Below are 11,753 nucleotides of genomic sequence, written 5' to 3'. Positions count from 1 at the left end.
GAATACCAGACCACCTGACCTGCCTCTTGAGAAATCTGTATGCAGGTCAGGAAGCAGCAGTTAGAACTGGACATGGAACAACAGACTGGTTCCAAATAGGAAAAGGAGTGCATCAAGGCTGTATATTGTCACCCTGATTATTTAACTTCTGTGCAGAGTACATCATGAAAAACGCTGGACTGGAAGAAACAAAAGCTGGAATCAAGATTGCCAGGAGAAATATCAATAACCTCAGATATGCAGATGACACCACCCTTATGGCAGAAAGTGAAGAGGAACTAAAAAGCTTCTTGATGAAAGTGAAAGAGGAGAGTGAAAAAGTTGGCTTAAAGCTCAACATTCAGAAAACGAAGACCATGGCATCTGGTCCCATCACTTCATGGGAAATAGATGGGGAAACAGTGGAAACAGTGTCAGACTTTAAATTTTCTGGACTCCAAAATCACTGCAGATGGTGATTGCAGCCATGTAATTAAAAGACGCTTACTCCTTGGAAGAAAAGTTATGACCAACCTAGATAGCATATTCAAAAGCAGAGACATTACTTTGCCGACTAAGGTCCGTCTAGTCAAGGCTATGGTTTTTCCAGTAGTCATGTATGGATGTGAGAGTTGGACTGTGAAGAAGGCTGAGCACCAAAGAATTGCTGCTTTTGAACTGTGGTGTTGGAGAAGACTCTTGAGAGTCCCTTGGACTGCAAGGAGATCCAACCAGTCCATTCTGAAGATCAGCCCTGGGATTTCTTTGGAAGGAATGATGCTAAAGGTGAAACTCCAGTACTTTGGCCACCTCATGCGAAGAGCTGACTCATTGGAAAAGACTCTGATGCTGGGAGGGATTGGGGGCAGGAGCAGAAGGGGATGACAGAGGATGAGATGGCTGGATGGCATCATTGACTAGATGGACATGAGTCTGAGTGATCTCTGGGAGTTGGTGATGGACAGTGAGGCCTGGTGTGCTGCGATTCATGGGGTTGCAAAGAGTCAGACACGACTGAGCACCTGAACTGAACTGAACTGAATACCAATCTTTTTCAAATATTCAAAAAGAAGAAGAAAAGGGAATATTTTTAAACTTATTTTATGAGGCCAGCATTATCCTGATCCTAAATCAGACAAGGACACTATAAGAAAGTAAAATTACAGGTCAATATCCCTGATATACATAGAGGCAAAACTCAACAATAGATCAGCAACTGAACTCAATAATACAGTAAAAATTTCAGGCACCAAGATCAAGTGGGAATCATCTCTTGAATGCAAACATGTTTCAATATGCACAATCCAATCAGTGTAATACATCATATTAACTAAAGAAAGTGAATATGAAGCCATTCAGTCATGTCCAACTGTTTGCGACCCCATAGAGTGTAGCTTACAAAGGCTCCTCTGTCCATGGGATTTTCCAGGCAATAGTACTGGAGTGGATTGCCATTTCCTTCTCCAGGAGCTATTCCCAACCCTGGGCTCGAACCCGGGTCTCCCGCATTGTAGACAGACTCTTAACCATCTGAGCCACAAGGGAAGCATATTAACTAAGTGAAGGGAAAAAGTCATGATGAACATCTCAATAGGTTCAGAAGAAGTATTTTATAGCATACAATTTTCATTCATGGTTTTTAAAAACACTCCAAACAAAATGAATATAAAGGGAATGTACTTCAACATAATAAATCTATATGTGCTATATGTGACTACCCCAAAGCTAAAGTCATACTTGACAGTGGAAAGCTGAAAGCTTTTGTTCTTAAGATCACAAACAAGACAAGTAGGTCCACTTTCACCATTATTCAATATAGTACTAAAAGTCCTAGCAAGAGCCAATTAGGCAAGAAAAAAGAACAAGGCATTCAAACTGGAAAGGAAGAACTAAAACCCTGTTTGAAGATGACATGACATTCCATGCCACCACAAAAAATTAAAAATAAAACTACCATATGACCCAGGAATTCCGCCTCTTGGTATATATTCAAAGGAAATGAAAACTAGGATATCATAGAGGTATCTGCATTTCCGAGTTTACTGCAGCATTACTCACAATAGCCAAGATATGGAAACAATGTAAGTGTCTATCAATGAGTGAATGGATAAAAAGGATGTGATATATATATATATATATAACATGGTTATGGATATGGAAGGAAATCCTGCCATTTGTGATAAACTGGATAGACCTTGAGTGCATTGTGCTAAGCGACTTATCAAAAAGACCAATACTATATAATAGCACTTATATGTGGAATCTAAAAAAAGCCAAACTCATAAAAAGAGAGTACAATGATGATTACCAAAGATTGGGAGTTAGGGAACTGGAGAGAGATTGTTTAAGAATCCAAAATTGTAACTAGTAGATAAGTCCTGCAGATCTAATGTACAGCATAGCAATTATAGCCAGCAATACTGTATTATAAACTTCAGTGTTGCTGAGAAACTATATTTTAATTGTTCTTACCACAAAAAAGGAATGATAATTATATGGCGTGATAAATGTGTTAGCTAATCATCAAAATTCTCCAAGCCAGACTTCAGCAATATGTGAACTGTGAACTTCCAAATGTCCAAGCTGAATTTAGAAAAGGCAGATGAACCAGAGATCAAAATGCCAACATCTGCTGGATCATCAAAAAAGCAAGAGAATTCCAGAAAATATATCTATTTCTGCTTTATTGACTATGCCAAAGCCTTTGACTGTGTGGGTCACAATAAAATGTGGAAAATTCTGAAAGAGATGGGAATACCAGACCACCTGACCTGTCTCTTGAGAAACCTGTATGCAGGTCAGGAAGCAACAGTTAGAACTGGGCATGGAACAATAGACTGGTTCCAAATAGGAAAAGAGTGCATCAAGGCTGTATATTGTCACCCTGCTTATTTAACTTCTATGCAGAGTACATCATGTGAAACGTTGGGCTGGAGGAAGCACAGGCTGGAATCAAGATTGCTGGGAGAAATATCAATAACCTCAGATATGCAGATGACACCACCCTTATGGCAGAAAGTGAAGAGGAACTAAAAAGCCTCTTGATGAAAGTGAAAGAGGAGAGTGAAAAAGTTGACTGAAAGCTCAACATTCAGAAACTAAGATCATGGCATCTGGTCCCATCACTTCATGGGAAATAGATGGGGAAACAGTGGAAACAGTGGCTGACTTTATTTTTTTGTGCTCCAAAATCACTGTAGATGGTGATTGCAGCCATGAAATTAAAAGACGCTTACTCCTTCGAAGGAAAGTTATGTCCAAACTAGATAGCATATTAAAAAGCAGAGACATTACCTTGTCAACAAAGGCCCATCTAGTCAAGGCTATGGTTTTTCCTGTGGTCATATATGGATGTAAGAGTTGGACTATAAAGAAAGCTGAGTGCCGAAGAATTGATGCTTTTGAACTGTGGTGTTGGAGAAGACTCTTGAGAGTCCCTTGGACTGCAAGGAGATCCAAACAGTCCATCCTAAAGGAGATCAGTCCTGGGTTTTCATTGGAAAGACTGATGTTGAAGCTGAAACTCCAATATTTTGGCTACCTGATGTGAAGAGCTGACTCATTTGAAAAGAGCCTGATGCTGGGAAAGATTGAGGGCAGGAGGAGAAGGGCACGACAGAGGATGAGATGGTTGGATGGCATCACTGACACAATGGACATGGATTTGGGTGGATTCCAAGAGTTGGTGATGGACAGGGAGGCCTGGCATGCTGCGGTTCATGGGGTCGTAAAGAGTTGGACACGACTGAGTGACTGAACTGAACTGAATCATAGTGCAATATATAAGAATGTCAAATCAAAACATTGTACATTTAAACTTACACAATGTCATACGTCAATTATATCTCAGTTAAAAAAAAAACTATTGGAAGAGATAAATACATATTGAATGCATTCAAAAACAATATTTACTCCTTGCTTGCTTTTGAACTGTGGTGTTGGAGAAGACTCTTGAGAGTCCCTTGGACTGCAAGGAGATCCAACCAGTCCATTCTGAAAGAGATCAACCCTATGATTTCTTTGGAGGGAATGATGCTAAAGCTGAAACTCCAGTACTTTGGCCACCTCATGAGAAGAGTTGACTCATTGGAAAAGACTCTGATGCTGGAAGGGATTGGGGGCAGGAGGAGAAGGGGATGACCGAGGATGAGATGGCTGGATGGCATCACGGACTCGATGGATGTGAGTCTGAGTGAACTCTGGGAGATGGTGATGAACAGTGAGACCTGGCGTGCTGCGATTCATGGGGTCGCAAGGAGTAGGACACGACTGAGCGATTGAACTTGAACTTGAACACTACATTGCAGCAAGAATGACAATATTCAAACAGAAATTATATCATGTCAATGTGGAGTTTTCATTTAGCCAACAGCTTTGTCCTTATACTTTGAATAACATCCATAGTCTTCACAAATATTTGAATGCTGTCGCCCCAGACTACTTCTTCTATCTTTTCTTACATATCTGATGCTCACCTCCATTAATTAGCCAGCTTTGCTCAAATCTTTCCTATCCTTCAAGTCTCAGATTAAAAAGTCATATTTCAACTGATAAATAGATAAACAAAAATGTTGCATATCTCTGCAATGGAACATTATTCTGCCTTTAAGAAGAATAACATTCTGAGACATGCTACAAAATGGGTGAACCTGGAAGACATTATGCTAAAGTGAAATAAGCCAGGCACAAAAGGACAAATACTATATGATTTATTCCACTTATATGAGACCTAGAATAGGCAAATTACTAAATTGTATGACACAATCTGCATATCTTAAACTTTGATTCTCCTCTTCTAACTATATACTGAAGTACTGAGGACCATAGCCCATGCCCAAGCTAGTTTTGTGAAGTTTCATTTCCTAATGCTGGGTGAGTGGACATAGTAGTTTGAAGGAATATTTCTGGAAGCAATTCCTACAGTAGGATTGACTAGCAACAACTTAACTATACAGAGAAGTCACTGTGAATCACATTAATATATCTCACTTAATGCAAACTAAATGTGTCCTCAACTCAGTCTTATCCATATAACCAGATTTCCAAAAATGTCTGAAGCTACTCCAATACGACCTGAAACAAGGGTAAGCTGATACAGGAGTAGTGAGCATGGGAAAAGATTGTTTTAACCAATTGCCACTAAAAAAGCTTGCTTTAAAAATTTTTCATATAAAAAAAAGTGACCACATTACAGGACCCCTTCCAGAACTTGGCCTCCATCAGGTCTCTGTCAGGTCTCATTCTCTTTTACAAGGTCTTCCTAATTGTCTTTATGGCTTAATCTTGTCCCACCCTTCCTCAATGAGTTATTCCTCAGGGCACAGACTGTGATCTTTCTAAAATTATAAGTTAGATTAGATCACCCCCAAACCCTTCAACTACTTCCTGTTACATGTACTTCAGTTCAGTTCACTCAGTCGTGTCCAACTCTTTGTGACCCCATGAATCACACCCCTGTCCATCACCATCTCCCGGAGTTCACTCAAACTCATGTCCATCGAGTCAGTGATGCCATGCAGCCATCTCATCCTCTGTTGTCCCCTTCCCCTCCTGCCCCCCAATCCCTCCGAGCATCAGAGTCTATTCCAATGAGTCAACTCTTCGCATGAGGTGGCCGAAGTACTGGAGTTTCAGCTTTAGTATCATTCCTTCAAAAGAACACCCAGGGCTGATCTCCTTTAGAATGGACTGGTTGGATCTCCTTGCAGTCCTAGGGACTCTCAAGAGCCTTCTCCAACACCGCAGTTCAAAAGCATCAATTCTTCGGTGCTCAGGTTTCTTCACAGTCCAACTCTCGCATCCATATATGATCACTGGAAAAACCATAGCCTTGACTAGACAGACCTTTGTTGGCAAAGTAATGTCTCTGCTTTTCGATATGCTCTCTAGGTTGGTCATAACTTTTCTTCCAAGAACTAAAGCATCTTTTAATAAATCTAACCATAATGTTATAAATCCACATAAGAGTGAGCTCCTGATTACCTCTTTGCCATTATCACCCACCTCTCTTTTTTCACTATTTTATGGGAATATCATAATATATATCATAATATCCCAGCCATCTTTCACAAATAAATCAAATTTCCTTCTGCCTTAGGACCTTATTGCATTTGAAAACTCTTCCTTACCCCAGATCTTAATACTGATTTTCGCCTTTTTTTTTTTTTTTGAAATTCAAGACTCAGTCGGAGTTTTTAGAACATTGAGCAGCTAAGCACACAACCACTGTAATTCTTTTTAATATTATGCTCTTTTATTTTATTAATGTCACTTAAGTTTTGACATCATTGTTTGTTTTCTCATCCTATCTCCCCATAGTAGAATAAAAAATCCATATGTGCAGGAAATTTGTCTGTATTGTGGAATAAGCTATCTTTAACCACTAGACCAATGCCTACCATAGTATGCTACAAAATAAAAATTTGAGAGACTGTATATTTGAACAAACTCCAAATGAAAGAATTTTGGCCACTTCCCTCTTAGGGAGAAGAAAGCAGCTTCTCAGGGGTCTGGTAGAGTTTGAGTCTGGGATGACTTTGTCCTCATCTGTGTTCTGACCTCTGCTGCCTGGGTCACGGAGACCTGCTAGAGGTGACCGTGGGTGGTTCTGTGGAACTAAGGGCAATAGGTCACCATCACTCCATTGCTATTTTCATTTAGTGGCTAAGTCATGTCCGACTCTTTTGCAGCCCCATGGACTGCAGCCCACCAGGCTCCTCTGCCCACAGGATTCTCCAGGCGAGAACACTGGAGTGTGTTGCCATGCCTTCCTTCAGGGGATCTCCCCAATCCAGGGATCAAACCCACATCTCCTGAATTGACAGGTGAATTCTTTACCACTGAACCACCTGAGAAGGCCCATCACTCCATAAGGGACTTCAAATTAGCTTTTCCTCAGAATTCACTCATTAAAAATTGTCAAAATGTGTTTGCTTGTTGAATCTCATGAAAATATTTTGCACTTTATCAGTGTAAAAAATTGACTTATGAGTGTCTAAGAATACAGTCAGAGTGCTAGGAATAAGACGTGGCATCTGAAGTCAGATTGCTTCTCTTCCAGTACTGCTCTGTCACTGGGTACCTCTACCTTGTAAAGTCTTTCAGCTTCTTATTTTTTATGCTTTTTCCCCTTGTTGTTAAAAAACAAAAAATGAGGACAACCCAATACCTGTGTCATAAAGTGATATGGAGATTAAACAATTGCATGCAAGTGCTACCTAAACATTAGCTACTTTACTATATTTGATATTAAGGCCTTCCAGACACTGAAAGTCATGAATACAAGCACTGCCAAGCAAGACAATGCTCCCTTTTCCTTTCTTAAAAGTTTAGTCATGAGTTAATATTAACATATAAACACTTGTGTACCAGCAGCACATGAACATTTGTAGGTTTCTCCCTGTACTAGCCTATTTAGTATCTGTTCCTTGAGGCTGTAACTTTGACCTTGAGTTGGACCTTTCCACTGTTTGCTGAAACATGAGTTTGAATCTTGCCATTTTTTATTTTTTAAAGAATCTCTATGTTAGCTTTAAATGTTTAAAATTAGAAAATTTAAATACTGACAAAATGAATCAGGGAACCTAATGCTGTGCAAACGCTGCTGTGCAAGTCTGTCCTGTGGAAGGGACCATGGCTGAGGCAGCTGCAGTTTGGGTACAGGCTGCAGATCACCTGGGAGCACTGTGCCTCCACCACACAGAGGTAGGTGGCTGTGTCTTCCAGCTGGGAGGCTGTGATGTGTAGTGTACTATACTGCTCCTTAGAATTCACTGTGGAACTCAGCCTTTCATTCTGCTTCGTCCCTGAAGCTATGAAAAACAGACTGATGAGGCTGCCTTCAGGATTCTGCTGGAACCACTGCACACTGCTCACTATGTCAGAAAAATTGCACCACAGAGTAGAGTTGGCTCCCTCCTGGAGGCTCAAGACTGAAGGACTCTGCTCCACCTTCACTCCCGTCACCCCTGCTTGGAAAGAGAGAGAAGCAAACACAAATGATGTCACTGGGGAGTCATGGGTGCAATTTCCAGACTGTAAACTATCTCAAGAAACACCTGAGGATGTAGGACCATCTAGGAGTCCCAGGTCAGCTCTCCTGCCCTCCCTCTCACTGTCAACTTGGACACTCCCCAGACCCCTCTCTGAGATGACCCTGACTCACAGCAAATCTGGATGCATAGAAGCCCCAGCAGGATTCCCCATTTTCTCTTCATGACTCCTTGCCCAATTACTGGAGTGCCTTCTCCTCTACCCGAAGGGTGCAATCTTGGGTCCAGAGAAATTTTGTTCTTACTGTCATTATGTTCCATTAGAATCACTGAGAACCAATCACATCTGAGGTGTGTCACTCACTTAACAGGAAACTCCACCAATGATGGCCCAGCCCAGGCTCAGTGTGTAATGTCTCAGGTGTGTGGATGTGTAGGGGGTGGGGATGAGGGAGGCAGTGAGGGAGAAATGCCCAGCGTTCCCAGTCTTTCTTTCTTTCTTCCTTTTCTTTTCTTTTCTTTTTTTTTCAGAACTGTCTTAGGTAGGAAAGAGTGAAAGTTTGGATGGAAGGTAAGAAAAGTGAAAACAAAAATAACTCAGAGGGAAATAGAGGCCTGGTTTTAACACAACCTGGAAGATGATAGTTTCAGTGAGCCTGCCTTCTGAACAAGAATTAAAACATGAAGTTTGACAAAGAATTGGATAATTTATTTACATGGAATATCTAACAAAGAAATACTGTTTCATGGTACATTACATTTTGTTAATCCCTTTTGTTACAAAACTAAACACAAATAAAAGAAATTAAAATAGTTTTGAAATCTAAAAATGTAGATTTATTTTTATATATGAACACAGCTCAGTTGAGTTGCTCAGTCGTGTCCTGATGTGCAGCACGCCAGGCCTCCCTGTCCATCACCATCTCCCGGAGTTCCCTCAAACTCACGTCCATCGAGTCAGTGATGCCATCGAGCCATCTCATCCTCTGTCATCCCCTTTTCCTCCTGCCCCCAATCCCTCCCAGCATCAGAGTCTTTTCCAATGAGTCAACTCTCCGCATGAGGTGGCCAAAGTACTGAAGTTTCAGCTTTAGCATCAGTACTTCCAAAGAACTCCAAGGGCTGATCTCCTTTAGAATGGACTGGTTGGATCTCCTGGAAGCCAAGGGACTCTCAAGAGTCTTCTCCAACACCCCAGTTCAAAAGCATCAATTCTTTGGTGCTCAGCTTTCTTCACAGTCCAACTTTCACATCCATACATGACTACTGGAAAGACCATTGCCTTGACTAGACACAGTTCAGTTCAGTTCAGTTCAGTTCAGTTCAGTCATTCAGTCGTGTCCAACTCTTTGCGACCCCAAGAATCGCAGCACGCCAGGCCTCCCTGTCCATCACCAACTCCCGGAGTTCACTCAGACTCATGTCCATCGAGTCAGTGATGCCATCCAGCCATCTCATCCTCTGTCGTCCCGTTCTCCTCCTGCCCCCAATCCCTCCCAGCATCAAAGTCTTTTCCAATGAGTCAGTAGAGGTCTACAATTAGACTCTGATAAAAAAATAAATTGACCATGTATAGAACATCCACCTTAGTCTCATTCCCACCTCCTCTCTTCTCCCTTCCAACCCTTTCTCCTGACATTCTGCACATCACATGGCTGATTCTGCTCTGTGACCATGAAGTGAGGGCCACGTTTTTTACTTCAGACAAAGTGTTTTCTCTTGTTCCCTCCAGTCTTTCCTTATACCTTCCCCCTTTCTCCTCTCTTTACTTCTATTCCTTATTTCCCTCTTCTCTTTGTCTTTTTCCTCAGAGGAGAGACAGGATACAACATTGTATCAGGGTATTAAAGTAATTTCTAAGTCAGTAGAATAAAAGGTCATTTTAAGAATTTTTCATTCTAAAAATCAGAGGAAAAGGAAATAGATAATATAGTTGTTTTTTTTTTCCTACTGGATCCTCCAGCCCTATTTGGCTCTAACAGATTCCTACTCTTAATCCTGCTCCAGCAATCCTCTCTGTCAAATTATCTTAGCCCAGGCCCTCCTCAACCTGATCCAGTGACCAGTTAAGGGAGATCTGAGCTCCGTCTTTCTGAGATTATGCTAAAATAGAAGAGCCAAGCAAATAGCAGGAACATTTGGTAAATATTCTCCCTGAATATTTTTTTCTTTTAAATGTGATTTTTTTATTTAATTTTTTTTATCATAGTAAAAGTCACATAATGTAAAACATACTGTTCAACCATATTTAACTGAACGGTTCAGTGGCACTAAGTACATTCACATTGTTGTGCAACTCTCGCCATCATCCATCTCCCAAAATTTTCACCTTCCTGAACTGAAACTCTGTCCTCATTAAACACTAGTTCCCCATTCCCCCTCCCATGACCCCACTATCCCCTAGCCCCTGGCACCTACCAATGGACTTTTTTTTTAATTCCAATGTACTTTCTGACTCTATGACTTTGACTATTCTAAGTACCTCATATAAGTGGAATCAAACAGTATTTATCTTACGCTTAGTGACTTTTATTTCATCACATTTTCCTCAGTCCCTTCTTCTAACTCTTATTAACCATCTCCCCATTCAGTTTTTTTTCCCCCCAAATATTCACCCACAGATGGGACTATCTAGAATCTTAAGCAAAAAATCCTCAGTTAAAGTGAAGCCAGTGGATTAAAGCCATCAGCATAAACTGTCACAGCTCTCTCCTATGTCTGATCTCAGGTCATGGGGCAATCCCCATGCAAAAACAGATGCTGCCACTGTCCCATCTGAAGCGATTCTCTGAGCAAGTTCCAGCCTCCAGTCTGTTGGAGACATTGTATATTCCTCATAAGCTGTCTTTCCTCTTATGAATCCTGACTTGAAAATTAAGACCATGTCTGCAAGAGAGCTAAGTTGAGTTCCCTCTGCCCTACGTGTCTATAGAATACGCGATCTTTCTGAAAATGCCCTAAGTCGATCTCTTGAGTCACTGACAGCCTCATGTTCACCAGAAGTTTATGTTCAGCTCCCCTTTCTGTCCCAGGAACTGAGTCATCCAGAGCACAGAAGTACTTGGCAGAGTCCCTCCAATGGGCTAATGGTTTCTCCAGGTGGAAAGTGGTTTCACTCATAAATTCAGCCTTAAAACCTTTGATGCCTGAAACAAGGCCTTCTCCAGATATGTACCTCAGGAGAAGCTGGAGTCCTTGGTTGGGGTACTGCATGTGCCAGAAGAGATACAGTGAAACAGGAGATGAGTAGTTGCACCTGAGCTCCAGACGGGATCTTTCAGAGACAGTGATGTAGCTGTCAGGCTGGGTCACTGACTGGGCTCCGGCTCCTCCTGAAACATCAGTGCTGTGTTAGTGAGTCCAGGACAGACTTACCTACTAAGAGACAGTGTCTCTATTCAGAGTCCAATTGTGATACCACACTTAGAGGGAACAGGAAGATGAAATAGAAGTTTACTCACTTAGGGCCAACAATGGATAAGCACTGTTATGGGAACCAGACTCATGACTGAGCAGTGAAGAAGCTGTGGGATACTACTTTGAAGATATTTCCTGAACAAGAAGGGATATGGCTGAGGAAACAGCACTCTTTATAATGTAAGAAAACTTTCTGTATTAAATAAATAAGAGATAGGGAAATTGTTTCCTTTATAAAAGATTTTATAACTCTTATGGAAACTTCTTTATTTTACTATATATATAAATACTTGAAACTATATATAAAAAAAGAGTGGATATGGTTGAGTGGGTATGGTTAATGTTCTAGAATCTTGCTTTAAGCAT

The 11,753-nt window shown here is 41.0% G+C and overlaps 1 gene segment (V, D, J or C); it reads right to left on the bottom strand.

Moving 5' to 3' along the window:
• Nucleotides 7,534–8,239, bottom strand: LOC102175953. The segment is given in 2 exon segments: nt 7,534–7,946; nt 8,144–8,239. Coding segments are annotated over 2 exon segments (465 nt in total).

Source organism: Capra hircus, chromosome 10 (assembly GCF_001704415.2).
Source record: "Capra hircus breed San Clemente chromosome 10, ASM170441v1, whole genome shotgun sequence".
NCBI lineage: Eukaryota > Metazoa > Chordata > Mammalia > Artiodactyla > Bovidae > Capra > Capra hircus.
Note: the sequence above shows the minus strand (reverse complement) of the source record. Positions and strands in the feature narration are given on the sequence as shown.